The following is a 27,332-nucleotide window of genomic DNA, read 5'->3' on the forward strand; positions in this document are numbered from 1 at the left end:
TTTATTTGAACTTTTATCTTATCTTTGTGATTGTAAATGTCATAAATTTTTTGGAAGGTGCTCTTATGATTGGTTGAAGCACACTAAATATTTACACATAAATGAGCACAAAAGTCAAAAGTGTGCAATGTTAAGCAAATGACCCACCTCGCTTCTGATCACTATGAAAATACAAAATTTGATGACAAAATTTGATAAATGATAAAATAATTTTCATAATTCTAGGACAGAATTATTCTCACAATCAGAGAATCGCACATACGGACCATGATTACATCGGCATAAAATACTTCAATAGCCAATGAAAATAAAGAAAAGCAAAGTTGGATCTGAAAATGAAATATATTTTTATTCAATCATATACAAGATAAATCTACTGTGGAAGCATTTCTTTTACACACATAAAAATTTGGGCTTGCATGAAATACAATAAACTTTGTCCACAATTCACAATAACATTTAGCGAAGCAAGATGCCTGTACCTCTTGCTTGAAAAGGTTAATAGTGTCTCATGTGGAAAGTAAGTAAATGATTAAATCCTACAAACTTAACTGTGATGATAATAATATAGGTATATTTTCCCAGGGAAGCCACTTCAGTTCTGAACACTGTTCTCCCAGCGGGCCCTGCTATTATCATTACTTTGAAAGGCCCCATGTTTTCATGCCATTCGAGAAACGTGCATATTTTATATGCCAACATTCTGATAATACTCGTACTGGAATACATATCAAGTCAAACAGAGGTGTCACAAAAGATGTCAATTCATGAAACAATGCATAAAAGATGCTAGATTAGCGGAAACAGGGATTCAAAGACAAGTACTGAAATTGGGTTGAATTTCCAGGTACAGAAAAGAAATCAAGTATAATCAAGTTATATCATATTTCTTGCATGTGGATATATTTCTTGCTGAAGGAAACTACGCCATGGCTGGGATTTGAACCCACAACCCTCTGTTTCAGAGTCAGGAGACTAATCCACTGGGCCACAATCCTCCAATCGTTGACCATGATTTACATAAAAGTTTAATGATTTAATCTTGTAAAGTTTTCACCTTATCCCAGGCCGGTAACACATTTTCTGTGCATGATGACTTCATTTAATCTATTTTTTAAGCTCTTCTGAAAAATTGCACTTTTTGTTAATCATTGCATACTGCCAGTATCAACATAAATAAAACAGATTCAAATCAGGGATAGGTCAATAGCCATCATGTTATCATAGCTGCAAGGATCACATTCGTTATATTCTAGGTTTTGACGTCATCTCGGTGAATACAATTGCGCTGTATTGTAAAGAGATGCTGTATATTCACTGAGGTGACGTCACTCACTTAATAAGTTGCATAGTGAGATAGTTTGTACTCGTCAGTTGCATGAAGCACAAGTCTTTTGTATTTTTCTATTGTGATGTAGACGGATCAGAGCTGCAGCAAACAGTTTATCATAAAGCCACATCATACATGAAGACTGGTGGTAAAATCTACATAATATAACAGATATTGCCTGGTCTATCTGTTTAATAAATAACATTTCACCTCTCCTCCGAGAATATTTTCACTCGGCGCTATGTGCTTCGGGCTAAAAATATAACTCTGTAAGGGAAATTAAGTGTTATATTCAAACTCTATGTAGGTAATGTCTGTATCATTCAAATATTGAAGCACCTGTAAACTTCCCACAGGGCAAAGGGTCAACTGGTCTTGTTGTTTCTAAGATGTAGTCCCACCCCATTCTTCCTATGTTCCTTCTTCTCTTTATGAAGATACTGTATGATACTCCATACACCCCTACACATGTTGATAAGACGCTGGTCTGTGTTCTCCCCGAGAGACACTGCAAATCGATATTGTGCCCTGCATGATAAAACAACAAAATAATGATTGTAATTATGCATAGAAAAACTGTGGATGAATAAAATCGACTGGATTAAATCTGAGAAACGCAAAACAGGTGACTTCACACTAATCAATCGCTTGGGCGACAGATATGTAATTTGCTTATAAAACATAAATGAGCATCTACTTATTGCATAATTAATTTCTAACTTCCTCTATGTGTTTTACTATTTACAAAGTAGTAAACAAAGTAACCAGAGCATTTAAGTAAACCAGTTAACCTTTAATTGAACCTGAAGATATGCAGAGATATCCAATTTTACAGAATCTGGTATGGAAAATTGGTTGAACTTTAATAGGAAATCAATGACTTAGGCAAGATCCATTTATGATTACAAAGAGGCAAGAAAAAAATCATTTAAATTCATAGAACCTAAATGTGGTACCTTACTGGGCTACTACATGGTGAAGAGATTGCAACTCAAGATTTTGCAATCCTCTGAGAAGCAAGAAATTTAACCATTTTGGTTTTAATCCAGACTGTCTAGTCAAGACTGCACTAGTCTGAGAAGTCTTACAGATGGCTTCACAGCATGAAGAGACGTCATAGAGAGGCTAAAGGATGTATAACATGTTTTTCAAGCAATGTTTAATCCTTTTTCCTCAATAAAACAAAATCTTACCGAACAATGAACATAGCATGTTGAATGAAGCCATTTTGCATAAGACTCTGCGCCATGTAGACCCTACATTTAGCCAACAAAATGGGATCCCCTAACTGACAGGCGAGCTTCATCTGATGGATAGACACTCTGCCTGCCTTCTCTGCCTGGATGAAGTGATAAGAAAAGAAAGGTTTATCAAGATATGAGTGGATAGTAGACGAGTTTGCTAAACCCCACTAAAGAGGCTTCACTTAAGTTCACTATAGGGTAGCTTGAATCCTATCCAAGGTTTTCATAGCCCATTGACAACCAACTTACTCGATTCTCATAGATTCAGTTTGGGAATCATCTGCTTTTAGTAGACCACAGGTTAAAAGCAATGTGCACAATTAATTAACCACAATTTTATGTAAGGTTTAAACCACCATCTCATTTGATTGACTTGTAAAGTTTCTTCTTAATTCTTCTTAAAGTCAATCACAAGCAAAGATTTTCAGTAACTTGTAACATCTAAATTACTGAACTCTTCATGAAATGCTCCTAAGCTGCAGGCTGTAGTAACATCAGTTATTTTTCTCTTTATACTAGACATATAGAATATGAAGATGATATCATAACCTCAAAGATATCTTTTTGAGAGAGACTAGTGTTTATGTCTATACAGTTGATTGCTACACTTTCCCTCTATATGCCTGATTTGAGTGGTAATCTTGACTTACAAAGTGATGAAAATGATCTCCGAGAGCAGAGTAAGCTCCTCCAAGAGTAGACAACCAGGAAAATGAATCTTCCATAGAGATACGGGCAAGCCAAAGGGGTAACATCTTCTTACTCCTGTAAACAAGGACCGAACAAAACAAGAATATGGTTACTACTATTGCACAGAATGATTTTTACTTTTCAAATATAGTAAGGCAGTTGGGGAAAATACTTCAACAAGCTCTATATAGTCTATTGTGTAAAAACCTGCTATTTAAATAAATTTTGAGCAATATTTACACAAAAATAATGAAAAAAATACTGTGATGTGATATCATATTTATTAAGAAAATTATTCCCTGAATTGGGAAAATGATCCTACTATAAGATGAGAAAAAACTCTAGGAAAATTGCCATTTGAATAGTGATAGATTTAGATAATATTACTTTCATTGACATACATGTACATATATATCTTAAAAACAATTAAAAATTCAAGCTCTGCTCGACCTCTTGAGATATGTGTACATTGTGTAGACTGTAGTGATCATATTGTTGTATCCTTTTAGCTTAGGTTATAGAAATCATAGTCAATACATTGTTGATTGTCCAGAAATTTGATATACATGAAAGCAGCTAGATGAACTACATTTGAATTTTGCAACAAATTTCTGAATGTTTCAGCATACAGCTGGTCATAAATTGGAACATTATTACTTTTATATTAATACTGATGCCTTACCATCTAATATCTGGCCCCATTTTGAATAAATTAGTTTGTCTCAAATGCAAAGACAATGTGACAGAAGTAGATCTTGTTTTCCATTTCTTGAATGGGTGGCATCCTTCACAAAGATTTTTCATAAAGAATTCTCTGTAGATTTTGGAATATCTCACTTCACACAGAAAGCAAGATGCAAGTATTTCATCTATGTCTGTATTGAGATGTACAATGTTGCACGATGTACTATCAATCTGTGTTCTTTCCACAAGCTGTTCGTCATTTGGCATGGATGATAAAGAACTTCCACCTTGTAAAAGGCCACTTGAGCTTGGCAACTCCTGTGCTGAGGAAGGACCTTCCAGAATACCTGTTTTGTTTCTATTACATGTAGCAATCCTTGAAAACCATCCTGAAACTTCTGAAAGTCCAGAAGATTGCTCTGTGTGACTTTGGTTGGAGTCATATTCTAAATAGCCTTGGATCATGGAAAATGAGGATGAATCTGTTGTGCTGGATATGTCACCAGGGTTGATTTTCTGAAACATTATGCTGTCTATCATAGAATTCCCTTGGTGTACTATAAGACGGATAGCAATCACATTATTGGGCTCCATCTAAAGAGAGAAATAACATGAAACAAAATGAGATGAATAATCTAGTTTATTGACTTCAAATGAGTATAAAGGGGATCCCATGTCTGCGCACCTAAGTATTTAACTTAAGATCAAACATGAATTTCTCTTTATAGTTTATACCACAAAAAAATTTAGTTGATAATGTTCCTCATACTAATATTCACCAACAATATTCACTTCACATGTTTACAGGTTAACAAATTGCATTATAGATACATATGTATATGTATAATAGCACAAGTGGGAGCCGAACCTGGTCCCACATATAATTACAAATGCACATTTAATTAAGAACAAAAATAAAACAAAGATTAAATTGCAATAGGTTCTACAGTCTACACCTTGTAAAGGGTTATCATGGAGTAGCAGTAACACATTAAAAAAGGTATTTTAATTGTAGTAATTATAAAGTAAATATTCTTATAATATAAGTTGGCAAAAAATTAATGATTTTTCTTAGAAAAGACCTGGGTCAGTCATTTCCTGATTGAAAAAAAAAAAATGGTGCCCATGTCTGAGCACCCATTCAGGCCGGGCCCTGGGAACAATTTACAGGGGGTACTGGCCGGCTTAAAAAAAAAAAAAAAAAGGTTTCACTACAAAATGAAGGTTTATTATTCTAACTTAGATCTATTTTTTTTTTTTTTTTTCATTTTTCATCATTCAATTCTTCGAAATATGACTCTATCAATACAAGGACGAGGTGTCGTGTGGGCCATCACCAACTGCTGCAACTTAAAAGTGATAATTCAAAAGTTCCAAAGCTAAGGTCAGGATGGTTGTCGGAAATCAAGCCAAGGCCTAGCCAAATTGACACCCATGCACAGCCACACCCCCCCCCCCCAGTCTGAGTATACCCAGTTGTTGTGTGTCCGGACGATCAATTTGAGAAAGTCATTTGGAAAAAAATACAAGCGAAGTTTCATCAATTTTTAGTTCAAAACGTTAGGAAATATTATAAAGAACAAAACAGAAGATGATTACAAGTATTGAATTCATATTTTAAGTGTAATCCAAAGACAAAAAAGAAGGCTTCAAAAAGATAAAGTGTCCGGACACCCGACCCCCCATCCTACTGAGTACTGCTCTGAGGAGGGGAGACGGATCCAGGGCCAGTCTTAAATTTTAATCCTTAATTTGTGATATTCAATAATCATCTCAGCTCAAACATGTTTCATTTCATTTTTGTTATTAAACAATTTCATAAAAATGAACAAGAATGACAAATTCAAGTTCAACCTATATAATAACTTTAACCTCGCATAAGTTTGAGTGCTAGTGATACTATTGTAATAGCACGTGCGATTTATTATGCACATTAAAGAATATGCTATGTCACATTTTTGTGATAGTCATATCCGCATTGCACACAAACAAAATCGCAGTCTAACATTTACAGCATCAAGTCGTGATTTGCGCTATCAAAGATACCGGTATTACAAGGGGCAGGTCGCGTCGAAGGAAGGAAGGAAAAAGCTGCTGGTCTAATTCCGAACTTTTGCCTGAATTCAAGAAAGATGAACATATAGATTCTTACATTAGATTCTAGAGTTAACAGCCATCACCGGGAGCAGGAATTCTTCTCAAGGAGTTGGTACTGGTAAGTGAAATTTTCCCTCAACTTTTAACGGTTAACTTTACTCCATTCAGCATGCAGAGCCAATGTTCTGCATCTGCCGCATATGCATGCGCTATGCTATGCTATGCGCCACTGCACCGACCGTGCACCGGAGCTGAGAGGACCGGTACCGGAATTTTGTCAGGCCGGGCTGAGCCGGGTGGTACGGTTCAGGGGCGGTATTCTGAGGTCATTTTATCTTTAAAATATTTTATTTTATCTCTTAAAATGAAATTGGTATTCTGAGATGACATTTTATCTCTCACTCAGATAAAATTTAAAATTTTATGTTGCGTATAAATTAATTTATCTTGCGTATCTATGATGATATGATACGCAACAGAGCAGTGGCTGCGTAGTCGTAGATATATACCCAGTGGTTGTGTGTCCCGACGGGTTGGGTGTCCGGACACATGACTTTTACTCTCAATTTTGAAAAGTTTACAAGCAATGTCTTTAATTCTTTTTAGCACAGAATATAAGAAAATATTATAAAGAACAAATATTGATGGTGAAAAAAAACTATTCAACCTATATTTTTGGTTTATTCCTGAGATAAAAACAAGGCTTCATTTCTGTTACGTGTCCGGACACCCAACCCCCCATCCTACCCATCACGTACCTGGTCATTGCAACGCGGGTGATGTGCTTGCGCCCAAGTAGACAGGAATAACCGTCGTTTCTGGGGATTTATTCAACAATTTCTGACATTTTACTGTAATCCCCATTTACCGACGGTAGGGTGTACGTGTGGGCTCGCATGTGTTCTCATTCCCTCCCTTTTGTCAATTCACAGTCCAAAGTTTGATATAATTTTACACATCGAATTTACAATCTAAGGATGTATAAACAACAAACTATTAAAACTTGATATTCCAATATTTAAATACTTTAAAGGAGAATGAAACCCTTGAAACCAGCTGAATCCATATCAAAGAGAAAAATCAAAGAAACATATTGTTGAAAGTTTGAGGAAGATTGAATGAATAATAAGAAAGTTATGAGCATTCGAATATTGAGATCACTAGTGCCATGTAGATCCTCCCAAAGGCAATGCGACCAAGATCTGTGATATCACACACGTAGAACTCCCTCATTACTTTAGTACTTATTTCACTTATATTCTCACTTTTATAGAGTCTATCACAAGGTGAGGTGTTCTCTTTATGAGATGACAAGTACAGAGGTTTCACAACATTATATCATTGATGAATCGTTTGTCATATGATTAGAATGAGCAAAAAGAGATGTTTTGGGGTATATTTTCAGTGTCCAAATGGGAGAGTTGTACGTGTGTGACATCACAGATCTTGGTCGCATTGCCAATGGGAAGATCTCCATAGCATTAGTGATCTCGACATTCAAATGCTCATAACTCTTTTATTGCTAGTCCTATTGTACTCAAAGTTTTGTTGATCTTATTCTTTGATTTTTCTGCTTTCACAAAAGCTAACTTGCTCCAAGAGTTTCATTCTCCTTTAAACGATATAGATGAAAAAGGCATGAAAATTATACTTTACCGATGTTTAATTGGGTTGAACACGATAAAAATGGTCAAAATGGCAGCCAAACTATAAAATATTTACAAACGAACGGAGAGGCCGTCAACAATCACGAATGTGATATCGATATTGCTTTCGATATTATACGATCTGCTCCATATGCGAACGAAACCGAAGATAAACGATACTAGTTATACTAGTACTAGTACTAGTTATAATCGCGATATATCGATTCGAGACATTAAGTTAATACGATAATGACGTCATTCAAGATGGCAACTTGCAAGAAAAACCGTCAGGTCAGGTGAAAATGTCTTAGATGACAGATTTCTCAATCATCCAGAGGATTTTTTTCAATAACTCCGGCCCAAGGTATGCAATTACTTAAGTTATTTATATTTCCCTGATAATGGAAACCATGAAACTTTCAATTTTGCTTAAAAAACAGTTTTAAATCGCGATCTATAAAACGCTAGTTCACTATACGTTGGCTGTAGGTACGGGGCCCCATCCCCTTCAGTCTATGTATGGTGAGTGGAGCCAACGTAGTTCAGCGGAACAACCAAAATACAGAGACTGAAGCTTTTGGTCTAGCGCCCAAGTAGACCAAAAGCTTCGGTCTCTGTTATGTTGGTTGTTCAGCTGAACTCCGTTGGCTTCACTCACCAAATACAGAGACCGAAGTTCTAGCGCGATCTGTACAGGGGACTCAATGGCCATATGTTTATGTACTTAAGATCGGATAAAACGGGGAAGTGAATTTGCGCGACAGCCGAGGTAAGTCACTGTTTTTGTTCTTTTTAACTTGATTTTTCTCCGTTTTTTGGCAATTAATGCCAAGAGGGAATATTAATTTGCATTTTGGTCGGGTTAATTTTCAAATTTTTTATTCATTAAAGACAAAAATTGAAGAGCCCCGATGGGGGGATTTTGCATTGCAAGTCCCCTAATGGTGGCTGCACGCTAGCGAGCCGTCTGTGTATGAGGAGAAATTTAAAAAAAAAAAAAAAAGTTAAAAAACTCCTCGAAACAGACGGCTGCCAGCTGTCTAGCGCCCAAGTTACTTTGAAGAAAAAATCAAGTAAACTTAAAAGAGGGTAGGGGCTATTTTATCTCCGCAACGTTGATTTCGTCAATATTTCTAGGTGAATTAACTCCAAATGTTGGCATGAAAATTAAAAATGATAAATTCACTGAGAACAACACCTTAATTATTCCTGTATAGTGAGTGATTGTATTACCGACCGGCCTTGTATTACCGAACGCGCGCATCATAGGCATCAGAAAATAATTTCATACGCTCATAATTTTGCAACATCCTTCCACAGAGAACTTGAATAGAAAGATGATGAAAAATAGTAAAAAACACATTTTCAAAGTCTTAATATTCTAAAAATAATAAAATATGGTCAAAATAGCTCATCAGTGATTTTGTTGTTTTCTCAACTTTTCCCATAAAAACCACACGTTCGGTAATACGATACCCAGGGCTCGACACTAGCGGCGGTCCGACGGTCCCAGACCGGTAAAAATCGCTGTCGGGCCAGTAGATTTTCAGAAATAGGAAGATTTACTGGTCCAACATGACCAGTAAAAAATATCATTGTCGGGCCAGTAATTTTTCCAAAAATAGCAAGATTTTAAGGGTCCAAAATGACCAGTAATAAAAACCATTGTTGGGCCAATAACTTTTCCAGAAATGGTCAAATTCACTGCAAACCATTTCCCCCCGATAAATTCTGTCATTCACACACAGAATACACACAGAATGAATTGCACGTAAGTGTTACTAGAGTAGATACAGTGTACATGTAGCCAGCCACACAACCCACGTGGTAAATTCTCTACTGGCTGCGCGAACGAAACTTGGCTGAACTCTGGCAGAAATCTCTCACAGAACTGTCAAAATTCACGGTTCATACTCGTGAAAGGCTCTTATAATGTCCATATTTCCTAAAAATTGGAGTAACTCTGTCATTTGTAAGCAGTAAAAGGAGAAATTTTCACTTCTGTTTGGTTCAAACAGATCGGGTTTCGGGTGATATCGTCTGAATACATATTAGCCCCACATATGCATTTATGTGTGTGTTGATACACTTGGTTTCTGACTTTCTTTCGTAGCTATTTTAATTGAGCCAAAAAGATACTGATAAATTATTTATGATGATAGTTTTAGCTTTATTCCTCTGTTTTCTTCCTATCTTTCTTTCCTTCTTTCTTTTCAATCTTTCTTTGTTTCTTCCCTCTCTTCTTTCACTTTTTTGTTACTGTCTTTCTTTTTTATTTTCCCTTTTTTTCTTTGATTCGTTCGATCTTTCATTCTTTCTATCCGTATAAAAAATATTTTTCTCTATTTCTTTTTTTTCTCTCTCTCTCTTTATTTCTTTCTTTCTTTCTTTCTTTCTTTCTATCTTCCTTCCTAGTTCCTTCCTTCCTTTCTTCCTTCCTTCCTTTCTTTTTTTTTTGATATTTTTCTTTAATTCTTGAGTCGATCCATCCTATATTCATCTCTTCTCTTCTTCCTTTCTTTCCTTCCTTCTTTTTACCCTTTTCTTTCCTTCATTCTTCGTTACTTTCTTTGTTTCTTTCTTCCTTCCCATCATTTATTTACCCTTTCTTTTTTTTTTCTTTTTTCTTCCTTCTTTCAGCCCTCTCTTTCATTCATTCCTTCCTTTCTTCTATCTGTCTTGTTCTTTCCTTTTCCCTTTGTTAAATCTATCCTTTTACCTTTCCTTTTTTTTTTTGACTGCTTGCTTCCTTTCTCTCCTTTATTCTTTCATTCATTCCTTTCTTTGTCTCTCAGTCTTTCTTTTTTTCTTCCTTTCATCTATTCTTTTACTTTTTCTTTTTATATTGCTTGCTTCTTTCCTTCCTTCCCTTCCTTTATTTATTTCTTTCCTTCTATCTATCATTTTACCTTTCCTTTATTTCTTCCTTGATTCCTTTCTTCCAATCCTTCCTCTCTTTCTTTCTTTCTTTCTTTCTTCTTGTCCTTTCCATCTCTCCTTTTACCCTTTCTTTTGTATTGCTTCTTCTTTCTTTCCTTTACTACTTTCTGGATTTGTTCTTTCTTTCTGTATTGCTTGCTTCATTTCTTTCCTTCATTTCTTTTTTCTTTTCTTTCTTTCTTATTTTTGTTCCTTCTTTATTCCTTCCTTCCTTTCCTTCTTTAGTTCTTTCTTTTTTTCCTTCCTTCACATCTATCCTTTCTTAACCTTTTCGTTTTTTCTTCCTTCCTTCCTTCCTTTCTTTCTTTCTTTTCCTTCCTTCCTTTCCTTCCTTCCTTTCTTTTATTCTTTCTTTCTTTCCTTTTTTTCTTTCTTTCTTTCTTTCCTTGTTCGTTTCTGTCTTGCTTTCTTTTTGTCCTTCATTCCTTCTTTTTATTTGGGGGGGGGGGGGTAACGAAAGGCTAGAAAAATAAACTTGCGGCTTTTTTAAAAATGTTTTCTTTATTTTTTTGGACCAGTAGATTTTAGGTTCGGACCAGTAAAAATTGGAAAAACTGGGTATCTACTGGTCCGACATGAATAGGTTGGACCAGTAGAAAAAATGGGTTAGTGTGGAGCCCTGCCGGATACCTTTTTCAAGTGACCAAAATATTTCACATGCGAAGAGGGGTCCGATTGGAAGCTAATATCTAAAAAGGAAAAACAATTTCGGCAAAATTTTTACATATTTATATTTTGTAGGTAATTGTGTATTTATGGTGAAAGTTTAGTGAATTTTATGAGAATAATGTGTTTCGGTAATACGATCCACTACCATACAATCAGGAAGCATTTCATAAGACTTTTCTTGTCTTTGAACTGATGCTTGAAAAGATGCGATATAGACCTCGAAAAAAAGATGAGAGTATTGCCATTTTTGTTAAAAAGAAATCTCTGTAAAGACGCGCAAGCGTATAGTGCAAGCGTATTGAAGTCAATAAATTGACGCAATCTCACTCCTTCACCACACCTAGCGGAATGGATTTCCATTGGTTGAGTGATATGAGAGAGCTATAAAAGCGTGTTCCTAATTGGATATTGATTAAAAAATAGGTGTGTCTTACATAGACAGGAATAACCGTCGTTTCTGGGGATTTATTATGTATGGGTGAGTGGAGCCAACACAGTTCAGCAGATCAACCAAAATACAGAGACTGAAGCTTTTGGTCTATGTCTTACAGAGATAAAATGAAGTTAAAATTGTTCTCAGAATACCAATTCAGAGAGATTTTAAGGGTATTTTATCTCACTGATTTTAATGGAGATAAAATATTTTATTTTATCTGAGATAAAATGGATCTCAGAACTCCACCCCAGGTTTTAGGTCCAGATGCCGCAGTTAGCAATGCAGCTGCAGTGTGAATTGATAAGGGACCCAAAGGTACGCACTTTGTTTACAAACGATAAAAACAACGGCATGTTTGATATTTGAACAGATTGTCTTTTTCTAATTTGTGGTAAATATTCTGAAGATCATGATATACCAATAACTGAATGAGAAAATATCACAAAAAAGAATGCAAAATCACTAACGACAATGTGGCTCAAGCGATGTTCAGCGGGCTCCACTTCACTACCGCTACACTACGCTCCACCTACCCGAAAATCGAGCCCCGAAACTCGCTCTAATGCTCCGAGTGGCAAAGGTGGGGAAAAATGCATATTTATTGTAAAAATCCTAGGCCTACACCGAAACTAGCTTAACAAAATAAGAAGCTTAATTTCTTACTTTTCATCCTAATTTCACTCTATATCCATCCTCCGGTTAGCCTAAAAATTGGTGATTTAGAGCCAACATACGACTATACTGTGTAAAGAGGACTGTACTCAACGGAAGAAGAAGAAGACAACATCGTGTTCCTCACACGTATTTAATTCGCTGCCGATTTCAAAACATTGCATGCGCGAGGGTCTGAGCTCAGACCCTCACGCATGCGATGTTTTGAAATCGGCAGCGAATTATTTATAATTGTGAGGAAATCGATGTTGGGTTTAAATCTGTATTTCCCTGGGAAATCCACCACAATAATTTTTCTGAAAACATGTACATGTAGATATAATTTTATTAATCTTTAGATAGATCTAAACCTTTATTCTAACATGAGCATAGGCCTAAAAGCTTGAAAACATGAATCGTATTCAGGCCCCCTGGGCCTTTTAGGGTTAAAACAGAAAGTACTCACACAAATAGCTGACTTGAGCTGATATGTGATTGGACATTCGATGGCCAATGAAACTTTTGGGAGACAAACCAGAAGCCATGTGCGTTCCCATTATTGAAAGGTAATGGGAAAGGTCGTGACTTCAGAAACAAATTGACCCCTCCCTATCTCTGTGTGTGGGTGTGTGTGTGTGTGTGAGAGGGAGAGAGAGAAAGATAGCGGTGGGAATTATAATTCCTTTCATGTTTCAAAACAATGCAATCTCCATTAGCCCCGGCCCCTCCCCCACTCACACTATCAAAATAACATTCCAACACGCACCATTACATAATTCCAGTTGTCGACTAGTTTCCCAAAATACACCCAGTTATAGATTCAAATGATAAAAAATTGTAATTTCGAGAGGTATTAAATGAAAAATATTTTTAACATCGTAAGCAGTGCCACAGGTGGGGGTTGGGGCATGGTGTGGGCAATGGATGAAATTTTTCAATAAGTAAAAGGCACCACATGCATGTCTCAAAGAATACTTCATTAATGAGTTGTTTACAGAGACGTAAATTGGACCCAAGACTGTAGGCTGAATCATTCATATGCAGGGGTGTTGCACTTGGAGGGATATATAATATGAGCATTGATTTAGGAAAGAATTTTCATTGGAACAATAAAGTGAAAGTTAATATTTCATACAGTTTCTTTTGAAATAGGAATCAAAGAGAGGGGGAACAAAAGGCTTTCATTTATGAGGAACAGACAATACTTTGGGAGGTCTTCATTTGTAGGTAAACTATTAGAAGACGTGATTCCCGACAAACAATAGATGATTCGATTGTTTTTTTCAGGAAATAATCAAATGGTAAAATTGACATTCGTCCCCGGCCTAGAAATCAAGCAGACAAAGGTAAGATAATTATATCAGATTATATCAAAGGTTAGAATGCCATAAATTTGATTGGTATCAGTTACTTATAAGTATGGAGACCTCTGCCTGCTTGCAAACTGGCGAGTTTTTGATGGATGTTGAGAAGTTTGGATTTTTTCGGAGCGGACGCAAAAATTTGCTGATGTTTTGCCCGGATGTTTTGCCAATAATTTCACAAATTGAGACCTTCCCTTCAAGAAAATTACTATACTGAGTAATTTTGTGTCACCTTTTCTGTTGGTGATATTAGTTTTTCAAGATATTGATTTGATATTGAGATATTCGACGGTTCACAAAATTAGGTAAGGTACAAGGTGACTGTATCCCCTACATGTTCTATATAAATTATAGTCTCCCTTTATCACACTGTTTCTGTTTGTGGTAACTCCCGTAGGAACTCGGCAGGACAGCATTTTGCTAGTAAACGCCAAGCTGGTATATAACCAATTACCTATGAAACATTTTACGTCTAGGTTAATCAGTCATAGTGGCTGACGTTATTGACGACAGATATTACTCTAAAGGTTTGCTACTAACTGTTTCAAATGTTTTTTTTGTTTTTTTTAGGAAACAAAGGAAGATAATCAAGTCAATGTTAGAGGGAAGTAGACTGCTACAATGTCAGAAGCATCTGTCAGCCTGTGGTTAAAGTATGATACATTCAACATAGGCATTTTGCCTGTATCTCCTCACCCTAAACTCAGCCTTCATGTAAGTAAATTAGAGAATGATCATTTGATGCTTGTATTTCTGTAAATATATAAGGTATTCATTAAGACTAAAGCATAGCAAACTTCTGATAACCCGGGATATCCTTTTCATTATCAAAGACTTTATTTGGAATTTAACTTTTATTTTAATATTATGATGGTGTGTAGCATTTGTGCTGGACTAGTGCAGTTAATTAATGCAGTTTTGGAACACTTTAAATCAGGGTCACTCTGTAAGAGCTTTGTAACTTCCATTTTAATAAGAGAACAGAAAGATTTCTAAGGTTAGTCTTGTGTTTGTCTATTTATATTTCTACCAAATGTAGGCCTACATGTATATGTTTCTCTTGGTTCTAATCCTCCTTTTGGCATGTTATAACTTGGTGTGATTTCTTCAACATCCCGCTTACCTCTTATACACAGTATCTCAAGAAGATAGCACTGTATGCTAAAAATAAAGGAAAGACTGGCTACCCAAGACTAGCTTATTCAACATGGAAGCACATTGCTTGCAACAAACTAGGAATGTTAGAGGATCTAGCATGGATGTAAGTCAATCATTTTCAATCAAACTTTTTATACAGCTGTCCTAGACGTACGTAAGTGTATTATGGTATCACGCTTTGTGTCCGTCTGTCTGTCTGTCCATTAACTTTTCCTTGTAAACACGATAACTTTAGTTTAACGTAACCTAGGCCCATATAATTTGGCATGTATGATACGAGCATGGATCCCAGGAAGCCTTTTAGATATTGAGGTCAAAAGGTCAAAGGTCAAGGTCACAGTGACATGTTTTCATCTTATACTTCTGAAGTCCTTCTTAACACGATAACTTCAGTTTAACTTAACCTAGGCTCATATTATTTGGTGTGTATGATACTAGCATGGATCCCAGGAAGCCTATTTATTTTGAGGTCAAAGGTCAAGGTCACAGTGACATGTTTTCATCTTACCCTTCTGAAGTCCTTGTTAACGCAATAACTTCAGTTTAACTTAACCTAGGCTAATATAATTTGGTGTGTATGATAGTTTGTATTTGTTATCAGCCATTAGTGTACTATTGTTTGGGGAACATTTCAACAATTTATGTGGTGTGTAATTATATATTCAAATTGTATGTATGACTTGGTGAGTCTCATATTTTCTGTTGCATTTCCTTACAATTTAATATTTTCAAAATATTAAATAAATTCATATTTTTATGTTACTTTTTGTTTGTATGCATTTTTTAAATGAATTTGCAAAATCAATTTAAAGTGATTGAATAAAGTAAGATAAAGAGAGGGTGCCGAATGAAACAAGAACACCCTTTATTCATTATATTTGTTGGAATGATAACAGACATTAATTTGAAGACTTCCCATGGAATGTAATGTTGTTTTTAATAACGAGAGGGTAGAACTATTTGCTACATAATTACATACAGTTAATGTATATTGATATGCAAAAACGACATGTATTTTGTTTTTAATTAAAACAATGTTTAGAATCCATGGATATAGTATTCTTGAATTGTATTTTTAGGTACTTTGAAGGCTTTGATATGCTGTGTGATTACAGCCCAGAAGAGAGACTACAACAAAGGCAAGATGCAGTTCACCATACCAAAAATATAGGTGAGTAATGCTCCTCTGTTTAATCATGTAAATAGCTTGTTGATTTGTTTGATTTCTATTGTGATATACATCGATCAACGAACATTGCTGGCATTGCACGGGTGCAGCCATCATTGTTATGCATGTTTGTGACTCTACCAAATTCAGTAATTCATATGTGCCACAAAGGAAATTAATGTGTAGCAATAAACTGATTGCTCAAAGAAAAAAGTATTATTATTATCACAGCTCTGTGGTTATTAACTAAGTTTGTGATAATTCATCTCTCCCATTATAGATGTTTGGAGGAATGGTCAAAGCATTGATACACTGCAGTTCCTCCTGTATCTGTATCTCCAACAGCTTCACAAGATATCACTGAGATCATCGTTAGTGTCTGGTGAAGAGTATCCTTTAGCAATAAGCTTTAGTTTTGAGTGTGAATGACCTTTTAACTGATCTAGCGTCTAATGCAGAAATTCCTGCATTTAAGTGCTAATCAAAATAGAAATGAAATGCAAGTCCAAAACAAATGCTACTGGTTGATTGAAAACTCATTTTGAGATATTCATTCTTGATTATTACAGGATTTACAGTTCTTTGTGAGTTGGGACGTTTGATCAGTTTCATTCATTTTTATACTGCAAAATCAAATTTGGAATCATTTTTAACTAATAGTAGAGTTCAATCACCGAGCTAATTAATATATGCATGTATATTAAACAACATCCCTGTGTATTAAATACTACATAAAAGAGCAATATTATAGAACAAAACTGGTAATTGGCCCTTAACACATGAATCAAAAGATGGCCATCTCGATCACGATCACCTGACATTGATGGTAGGACTTCACCAGGACCTTCCTCTACCAAGGTGAGTCAACTAACGATTTCACTTCATTGTTCAGGCATAATGAAATTTTCATAGCTCTGTAGCTAATCATCGGATGGCTGTTAAACGCTTTTATATCTTTCAATTAAACAGTTATGGGAGCAGCTCAGAAAAAGCTTTATATTAGATTAATGACGTAAGTGGCAATCTTCAGAGTTCCCTACAGGAACTTCAAGACTGTCTTCATACAATATAAAGTTGCCAACATTGCCATAATTCTACGATACAGCTTTTTCTGAGCCCTCCTCGTGTTTGTTTGAGAGACACTGTACAAAGTTTCTACAGCCCACTGACATGATATGTTGGCATTGATTTCATATAATTTAGCCTATTCCCATTTCTATTTCGGGTACACCTAAAGCATCAGAGTTCAGATGGGTATGGCCCCCTACAAATATGCCAGTGGTTGTTACATTCTAAAAATAAAAAGAGAATCCTACAAAATATGATAACATCTACTGGAGTGTTCACATGTATGCCAAATGATACTGTTAGAAAATGTGTAATTGCTGAGGAACCTTGTAAACAAGCTAGTTGTCTGATCCTTTTCCTAAGGCTAATACACAGTCTCCACATGTGCTCATCTGTGTTGGAGATCTACAGTCTGCTCAATTTTCAACTTTCTAATGAAATATTCTATTGCTGCTATTACTTGAATGTAGCTTTAACTATTTTGTTTTCCTTGAATATTGGATAAAAAGTGTTTGTCTTTCTTGATAGAGTGTTGATGAGAGCAACCAGCTGGTATTTGTATTGAATCATCTCAGTGATATCTTGGGACTCTTAGCTGAAGCAGACTCCTACTCAAGTACAGCCAATGATGTTCTTCTCTCTGTTCAATCTGTAGAGGCTCTAGGATTTCTCTTTGAAGGTTCTGTCAGCAAACACAAGTCAGTGGTGCTTTTTATACCTTTCGACCATGATTCTACTTTTTTATTAGTTCTTGAATTGAAGCTCTTGAATTGAATTCAGATATAATTAATTTTTTGGCTTTATAATATGTTACTCAATTCAAAGTTGTTTGTTTCATTCCCTTCTCATCATATTATCATACATGTATGTTGATAAAATGTGTGACAATTTCCCTTTTATGCCAATCACACAATCTTACAAAGAAGAATTACGAAATCAACAGTAATGAATCCATATCTTTCATTGTTAAATGCATTGGGAGATACAGGGCCTGGTTGCATTGATTATATTGATATGGTAAATTACCATAAATTACCAATGTGCAACAATCAATCAAAAAATAGATTGCATGAATACTATTAGTAAGTTTTATTACAACAGGGTCCAAATACATAGACATAAGTAATGAATAGAAAAATACTTTACTGGTTTTCCTACAAGATGAGTATCACCATATCATGTCTTCCTCTGTTTGTAACTTTACAGAAATGTTCAGCTTGTTCATCAAATTGCATTGCACCAGCAAATACAGGCTAAAAGTGGATATTCTAAGGTGAGACCTCACTTATCTTGTTATAAATATGTTATATTTATCCATTGCCTGAATTATTTAATTCGCAGATAAGACCTCTCCCCCTCACTTGTCACTAACATTTAGGGACAGTGATTTTCCGCGATCGCGGAAAACGGACGGAATTCACGGAAAGGGCCTTTTGAAACGGAAAATGGCATTTCAAACGGAAAATCATGGAAAACGTATTTTCCCTCAAAATACACAGAATAGCAACAGAAATTACTCCAAAATCACAACAAAATGAGAATATTAAATGGCCAAAAAAAACCCAGAAAACACGATCTCACTTCGCTACTATCATGACAATTCACACATCGTGACTGCACTCGACATCAGCACACTCGATTGTACCCCGCACCGTACCCGTACCCGGCCGGCCGGGTTGGGCTTCACATGCACACATGTATCGTTCAACTACATGTACGTACACAGTTGTGTGTTGCTGCCCTCTACGTTTGAAGATGTAACAGCACGATATCGTGGTCTTAAAATCCAAGATGGCAGATTGGGAAAAGACGTTGACTGATGATAACGATGTCCAAAAACCCCCAAAATTATCGATGAAATATCATTTCACCGTGAAATAATGCTAATAATATGAAAGGTGAGGATGTATGCATGCAAAATGGGTGTGTTAGAATATTTCATTCACCCGCATAGATCCGATTAGAACGGATTTTATTGTGTTGTTGGTACAGTAGCAGATACAAATTTTGACCAGTGCGAGTGTGCATGTAAATGTGTAAACGGAATTGTCACTTTTCCGTGTGTACAAAGTCTATGGGGAAACGGAATTTCCGTTTTCTGACATGCTGAAACGGAATTTGAGATTTTCTGAAACGGAAAAGGCAATTTTTTGAAACGGAAAATCACTGTCCCTAAACATTGCCCATTGGATCTGCATCGAAGCATGGTATTGAATTAATTTCTGAAGTGTGAATATGTTTTGTCTTACAAAGTTAGAGGAAACAGTATAAAAGAACTACTAGATATTTAAACATCATAAGATAATGTGCAATTCTGTATTGAGATAGATTAGTACTATGAGAACAAGTATCTTACATTGCATATCTTTGTATCTGAAGATTTTCCTTGATTTTCGTTCCAGATCACTCAAGCCTTTTCTTTCAAGACATTTGAATCTTGGTTGAGGAGTAGTCTTAGTAACAGCCCTTTTGGTGTCACAGGCTGTATATCAAGTGGACATAGACTACAATGGTCATCAGGTATATAAATTAAGGTTGTTTGTAGGGGCAGGGTTAGGGGATAAAGATAATGGATCACCGCAACTTATTTGTGTATAAATGGGGTTCAGAAGTAAATACAAATTTTAAAAAAATCACTACATTAAATGGTAGAAATTGTTTTATTTCATGCAGTGAGAAAGCAGCATATTTAACAATAAAACGTTCATGGTTACCACCGTATTGGATAAGATGATAATGAGAGTGCTGATGATTATAGTGACGACAATGGCATCGCAGATCATGACGATAGCGATGAAAATAATGATGTTGGTGATTATGAGGAAGATGGTGATGATGATGGTGGTGGTGACGAGGATGATGGTGATGATGATGGTGATGATGATGATGATGAAGGTGATGATGAAGGTGATGAAAATAATGATAATGGTGATGATGAGGATGATGGTAATGGTGATGATAATGGTGGTGATGATGATGATTATGATGCTGATGATGGTGGTGATGATGATGGTAATGATGGTAGTGGTGACGATGATGGTGATGGTAATGATGATGGTTATGACAATGATGATAAAGGTGAATTATATGATGATGACTATGATGATAATCCTTTGATATGTTTTATGTTCATTGTAATAGGTGAAGATGGAGCCAAGAGGGGTAGAGTGGCAACCAACTGCAATAAAGCTCCTAAAAGGTAAAGGTCCTATTGCAGAACGATAAGGTTGATAATTTGAACTTATGAAGTATTTGATCAGGTAAATCTTAATTTCTTTGCATTTTTAAGAATTAATTCATTTTGTCTGCAAAAAAATACTATTTTTTGCTTGGGGTTAATTTTTCAGCTTGACTTCATTCCTAATTATTTTGATTGAACCCAAAAAAATTTTGATGACCTGTATTTGGAAGGAACAGAATTGGTTGTAGCTCTATAGATGCACCTGGGATATATGGTTGTTTTTCTCTCCCCCCCCCTTTTTTTCAGAAAGAAACACTACCCCCCCCAAAAAAAAAAAAAAAAAAAAATGTATGTTTTATGTATTCATGATTTCATCTCATTCGATCTGCTCTATTTCTCTTATTCAGTTCACAGTTGGTCATTCTTTCACAAATCTCAAAACAGACATTAGCCAAGGTAAGTGATGACATTTAAAGAACACTAATGAATTTTATTTTATTTTTCTTATTCGTTCACTTGTAAACCTGCGATTAATGATTAAAAGGGCAAGTCTATATTAACCTTTCAAAATGAACGTTGTTAGATGTTATGAAAATGGCATTTCTTGTTTTTTGTTCTATAATATTCTCAGTGGATGTGGATATGCTCTACTTACATACTAGATTATAAATATATTTAGGGAGAAACATGTCTCAGTACATGTAAACACATTCACACTCTTGTGTAGAGTGCAGTGCCAGTTAAATGCCAGTCATTGTATGATTTATTTGTTGTTGACGTTTTTTTTTTTTGGGGGGGGGCAGGAGTGGATAAATGATGATGATGATAAAGGCATGATATAATAACAGCACATAACAATTGTCTGCATAAACTTGCACAGCACAAAAGTACATAGCTTGTAAAACATTGTTTGCACACAAGGTGTTTATTGAATTATACATTGTAATTAATATGACTGCATAATTGATGACCCATGTTAGGTGTGTCTCCAGATTGAAGACATAGTGTTTTCTATTTCTCCTTTAGAGTTCTCAGATTCTTGTTGATTCTCGTATCAAGATTCATCGCTGTCACTATGCATTCATTTATCTGCTTTCTCCAGTCAGGTTGGTGTTTATTTTCTTTATTTACTGCAAATTATGATTTTGTATAATCTATGGTATTATCATGCAGCAAAATGATTCTGGATACTTGTATTTATTTAATAGCAACTTTGGTTACTCAGAAATAGATTTTCATCAGGTTATGTGTATTTTTAATTGAAAACTTATTGTAAATGTTAGCATCCAAAATATCAGAGAGGAATTTCTTGCTCTTTGTTTGTTAATATTTAGTTTATCTGAAAACATTGTGTTAAGAATGAATGTATTTTGTTATATATTAAATACATGTAATTGTCCTGCATTGTAAGGCGTTCAGCTAAAATAAAAAAAGCCCGGGGACTGAGAGTAAATATCCTGAATATTTTAAGTAAAATAATTTGAATATACCCCCCTCCTTTCTCCCCTCCCCCCAAGAACTATTGGTTAAGTAAAATAAATGGAATGAATAGCCAGATGGTAAATATGGCAGGTACAACAAAGATGTTTTTTTCTTCTGATTTAATGTTTATTTCCTTTGATAGAGCTGTTAGCATAGAGAAATGTCGTCATACAACGGTTGTTATCGGTGCAGTTGAAACCACTCTACACCTTGTAGGATGTGAACATGTTACTGTCATAGCAGCAGCAGGGAGATTCTCAGTCAGGTATTTATTAGGACTATATGATATGTATATTATATTATATTGGATGGTTTAAATACCAGAAATATTTCTCAAGTTAGGGAGTTTTGCCTGAATAATAGAATAGTGCACTGATGTCCCTAATGAGTAGAATTTTTATGGTATCTTGTGTAAGAAAGCCATTCAATGTAATTGTTTTATCTTTAGTGATTGTTTGTTACTTAGCCAGTGCAATACAGTATGTTATTGCACATCAAATTTTGTACATAAGCCTGTAGGGAATTCATTAGATTTTGGCACTTTGTCCAATATGCTCTGATAATCATGCAGATTTAATTACATGTTATTGAATCTGTTGTGGAATAGGGATGCGAGGTCAATACTACTTTCATCACTTCTTTTCCTTTAAGAAGCTTTCATGTACATGACTTTTGTGATTTTATTGAGAACTTTTCAAGATGAAAATTCAAATCTTGTCCAATGTATGCTAATAGGAAGACCCCATCATGAAACCTCATTCTCATTTACTTACAGTGGTTCAACATTATGCACTCTTCACATGTTAACTCCAACCAGACCCTTACTCCTAGGAGGTAACGATAGTATTACTCTAGCTCCATATCACACTCACTATGCTATGTTACATCAACATATGACTGCTGTAGGATTAGCAGAGAAACCAAACCAATGGAACAATCCAATTTGTGTTGGTAAGTGGAATAGTATTCAAGAAGATTCTGTATCTGCAGGCTTTGATGTGATAGATTGAAAGAATTTAATAGATTAAGCTTGTAGTTTTTGCGCATACTGGTAAATGCTCCTATAATATTGCCCCTTCTATTAAATAGTATTGGCATCATACTACTGTCCTTCCCGTACTCTTAGATCAAGCTCAAAAGCATTAATCATTGTTCCTTCTATCTCGACTAAGTCATACGGTGAATGTTCTTTTTCACATGCCTCTGCTACTTTGTGGAATGCACTTCCTGATTCCATGAGATACTTAAGTAACTTTAAGATCAGTTCAAAGTTTCTCTTGAGAGATCCTGATTTAGCACTAATTGCCAGTGAACTCGATGTCCAATATTGAATTATACATACCTGTACCTTCTTGTTTCTAACCTATTTTTTGTCTAGCCTGCATAACAGAGCAAGACTTTATTATGTAGGTATTCATTGAATATATTTGATATAATTTTAATATGGTTCAATTTCATGTATACAGTATGTACACCAGGATGGAAATCTTTTCTTTTTGTATTTTTGTGAGAAGACAATTAATTCTCTATGTTATTCTTGTTTACTTTTTTATTTGAAGGCCCTGATCACACTGATGAAAATCCTGTTCACAAGACTATGTCACCTAAAGAATTCTTCACATTTGTCATTCCATTTGATATGGATGGAATAACTGCAGTAAGTTAAAACATCACTCTCCTTAATATTGTGTTCATATAGTATATCCCCCTGCCTAAAAACTAACAATGATAAAAAGTAATAATGATAAAATGAATTGAAAAAAATAAGACTTAAAATAAAATTAATTAATTGAAAAAATTATGTGAACAGAAATGACATAGAATCTCAAATCAATCATTCTGATGATCACTAACACAGAAAGGCATATGTGGGACAATGTATTAATGTTGCTCGAAAAATACAGGACATTTGATGAAATTCCGTGCTTATTTTGCTCATTTCTCAGCAATTACGCCTTTTCTTCCAGAGTCATTTGGCCCATATTTTTTATTTATACATCCATGTACAAACACTTTGGTGGTAATTTCATTGGATTCTGTTCGAACTTATTTTGAGATCGTTACCACAACTGGTATTTATCTTTGAGCACACATATTTTTTGGTGTTATTCAAATGTGATTACTTTTCCTATTTTACAGGAGATTCCTGGTGGTCTTCCATCGAGGTATGAACGTGCTTTAGTGGACCGAGAAGGTCAGATTAACAATTGGCAACAAGCGGTCAAAGATGCTGGACTCAATACTGACCAGAAGAAACAATTCCAAGCTCTTGTGGAAAACAAGTTTCAGGTAAAGTTACATTCTATACTTTCAGTTGATTAATATTAAAATATGGCATCCTAACTCCCTTATTTGCATACAGCCTTTTTTAGTGAAATTTTAAAGCAAAACTTATAGCTCTGCAATTATACATTCAATCTTTTGCTATTATTCATGTTTGATATTCCTCTTTTTATTCAAATCAATTTGTTATTGGGTGAACTTAAAACGTCTTTATTCTTGTTTTTGTCTCGTCGGCATAGCAGAGCGAGACGGTAGGCTCCGCTTTTCCGACGGCGGCGGCATCGGCATCATTGAAATCTTAATGAAGTTTAAGTTTTGAAATGTCATAACTTAAAAAGTATATGGACCTAGTTCATGAAACTTGGACATAAGGGTAATCAAGTATTACTGAACATCCTTCTTGAGTTTCAGGTCACATGACCAAGGTCAAAGGTCATTTAGGGTCAATGAACTTAGACCATGTTGGGGGAATCAATATCGAAATCTTAACCAAGGTTAAGTATTTGAAATGTTGTCATAACTTAAAAAGTATATGAACCTTGTGTATCACTGAATAATCCTGCCCGAGTTTCAGGTCACTTAGGGTCAACAAACTTTGGCCATGTTGGAGGTATTTGTGGAATTGTCATCATAACTTAAAATAAAAAGTTTATGGTTCTAGTTCATGAAACTTGGACATAAGAGCAACCATGTAACTTAACGAACAGCTTTATGAAAAACCCATCAAGCCTTTATTTGGAAAGTATAGAGGGAATTATTCATCCTCTGTTGTACTGGAAAAATAGTAATGCCAGTCCAATCTCGGATGAATAATTCCTGTTATACTTACTCAAAGCCTGGTATATTTGTATACTATTCTCCCCATACATCTCTCTTCTGTACCACGATATATGATAGTTCATTGGTAGATCAGGAAAATTTGACACAAACAAGTAAAATTGATCTATTAGCAATTGATCTCAACTTTTAGTATATGGTTTGTTATAGACATAGCGTTATGGTTGATATTTCTTATCCATGCAGTTCTTTTTCTTTTTCCATTCTCTCCCAAACAGATATGGTTGGCAGAAACTGGGCACAAGAGGGAGCTAGATGGCTTAGTTCCCAGTGGTGGCTCTCCTACAAAATAGGTGTACTTCTATGTTTCTTTCTCTACCGTCCAGTTGTACTTATTGTCGTATCTTATTTATGAAAACCTTGAAATCTTTACTGCAATATCTGTGTGTGTGTTTTTTTATGAACAGTAGCTGTTGTAAAATCTTAGGAATTCAACTTTTTTTGTGTGTGTGTGTTTGGTGGTTATTTTATCTTTTATTTAATGCTCTGCAACTCTGATAAAACTTGCAATTTCTAGAATATTTGTGATCCTTTTTTACAGAACAATGAGTATATAGACACTGATCATCTGGGGTTAGGAGTAAATGAAATTGAATAGTTGTAAATCAAAGAGGACGAAAATAATTATGGAGCCAAATCAGTTCTTTACACCTCTCATATAGGTTACATGTTACAAAAGATTCTAGATCATTCCCTCATCTCATTACTTGTTTCTTGCATGAAACAACTTAAATTGAGCCACATAAAATATTCAATACTAAAAACTCTTGTGTTAACACTGACACTAATTTAGATTGGCAGAGATGTAATAAATGCGCTTAGTTCAATTAAAAATACAGCTCATGGTATTGACATGATACAGCTATAAATGTACCCTGTTCAAATATTCTTTCATGACTATAATTGTTTTGAAAAGCAACTTGAATTTATAACATCACAAATGTATATAATGGATGTATACAATATTTGTTTTTTTCTTACTTTCGGCCGGTAAATTGAAAATGAATGCCTATACCATTTTACAAATTATTTGAATACCTATTCTTTCCTCTCTTCTCCATGGCAGAGAAGTAAATATGATGGCATTCAATCTTCCTTTCTCTTTTTTTTTCTTTCCTTCCTATATTTTTGTTTACTATTATCAATAGAAAAAAGTCACCAAACAAATATTGAAAATTGGTCCCAAAACAATATATCTCTGTTTGTGTGGGGTTTTTTTTTTCACAGACCAAAAAAAAAAGAGTCAAATGAAGAATCAACATTAAACATCAAAACAGATTTATCCGGTCCCCTTAACCAGCTGATATATATAAATTATGAATCATAACCAAAACACACATATGTATATATTATGAATCTGAGAATGCATAAAAGGGAAGTCATGAAAGAAAAAAAACGGACTATGTAATATGTCTACACTCACATATTCAATAGTGAAAACCAAAATAACACTAAATGCATAGATGGTTAAATACACCAACAATAAAACATTGAAACATGCAAGGTTAAAGAAATAATGCTTATGGTCAGTGGCGTACCTAGGATTTTCCACAGGGGGGGCAAAACCGTCCGCCAAAAAATTTGACAAGCAAAAAAAAAAAAAAAAAAAAAAGGGTCTTCAAGCTCGTCAGGGGGGGCAATAAAGGTCTTCAAGCTCGTCAGGGGGGGGCAAAAAAGGTCTTTCAAGCTCGTCAGGGGGGCAGGGATACGTCCTTTGCATGGGTTGTGGCTCGTCAGGGGGGGCAGTCTGCCCCCCCCCCCCCCCCCCCGTAGGTACGCTAGTGCTTATGGTTCATTATCACGCACACAGTCAATGTCTGTCAATGTTGAGCTGAGTTTTCTTTCTGGTGTGCTGTTAAATGTTTTAAGTACAATCTGGGTGACGTTGTCCCTTAGGTATGATCTGCGTACGACTTCTGCTTCTGCTTTGCGATGGCATCCTTCGCTTTTGCTTGATATGTAGATGGATCGCTAATAGTAGGTGGGTCATCGCGACTGGGGTTGTTGACATTGCTGGTATGCGGGAGACGCGTAATCGGATCACGACAGACGATACGGACTGACTCCTGCAGATGTGTGTGTGATATTGACGAAGAAATTTGAACATTTTCTGCTTCCATTTTTTTCACTCAAGATTATTGGCTTGTTGGCCAATGTAGCATTATACATTAATTAATGAACCCACATTGCGAGGCGTATTGTGTGAACTGAGCTGAATTAAATGGACTTCCGTTGTCAGACTTCAAGATCTTCTCAAACCCCAAAACTGAGAGAACCTTGCACTGGCGTAAATCCCGGGGGGGATGGGGGGGATATATCCCCCCCACTTTTCGAGGAGGGGGGATGGCCTGTACAAACATCCCCCCCATTTTTTACGAAAGAAATGAAAAAAAAATCACAAGAG

General features: G+C 35.4%; 2 protein-coding genes across 4 annotated transcripts; one reads left to right on the forward strand and one right to left on the reverse strand.

Annotated features, from left to right (window-relative positions):
• Nucleotides 1-323: 323 nt before the first annotated feature.
• Nucleotides 324-6,567, reverse strand: LOC129255031 (uncharacterized). Its single transcript, XM_054893582.2, has 5 exons — nucleotides 6,101-6,567; nucleotides 3,947-4,542; nucleotides 3,225-3,339; nucleotides 2,524-2,669; nucleotides 324-1,858 (listed from the first exon to the last, which is right to left on the reverse strand). Exons 2-5 carry the CDS (start codon nucleotides 4,540-4,542, stop codon nucleotides 1,696-1,698), a joined length of 1,020 nt encoding a protein of 339 aa, XP_054749557.2. The 5' UTR covers nucleotides 6,101-6,567; the 3' UTR covers nucleotides 324-1,695.
• On the forward strand, nucleotides 5,629-27,304 carry LOC129255029 (TBCC domain-containing protein 1-like). 3 transcript variants are annotated; one of them, XM_064106969.1, is made up of 18 exons: nucleotides 5,981-6,163; nucleotides 13,675-13,733; nucleotides 14,322-14,465; nucleotides 14,888-15,012; nucleotides 15,989-16,080; nucleotides 16,358-16,466; nucleotides 16,869-16,935; nucleotides 17,674-17,843; nucleotides 18,352-18,418; nucleotides 19,548-19,665; nucleotides 20,287-20,344; nucleotides 20,734-20,782; nucleotides 21,353-21,432; nucleotides 21,951-22,073; nucleotides 22,584-22,759; nucleotides 23,368-23,465; nucleotides 23,948-24,097; nucleotides 25,147-26,518. In XM_064106969.1, exons 3-18 carry the CDS (start codon nucleotides 14,373-14,375, stop codon nucleotides 25,219-25,221), a joined length of 1,650 nt encoding a protein of 549 aa, XP_063963039.1. In that variant the 5' UTR covers nucleotides 5,981-6,163; nucleotides 13,675-13,733; nucleotides 14,322-14,372; the 3' UTR covers nucleotides 25,222-26,518. The 3 variants fall into 3 exon arrangements, with proteins under 3 accessions (XP_063963031.1, XP_063963039.1, XP_063963043.1); XM_064106973.1 differs by lacking the exons at nucleotides 5,981-6,163; nucleotides 13,675-13,733 and adding exons at nucleotides 6,210-6,370; nucleotides 11,988-12,051; XM_064106961.1 differs by lacking the exon at nucleotides 13,675-13,733 and having other exon boundaries at nucleotides 5,629-6,163; nucleotides 25,147-27,304.
• Nucleotides 27,305-27,332: the final 28 nt, after the last annotated feature.

This window comes from Lytechinus pictus, chromosome 2, assembly GCF_037042905.1.
Source record: "Lytechinus pictus isolate F3 Inbred chromosome 2, Lp3.0, whole genome shotgun sequence".
Lineage (NCBI taxonomy): Eukaryota > Metazoa > Echinodermata > Echinoidea > Temnopleuroida > Toxopneustidae > Lytechinus > Lytechinus pictus.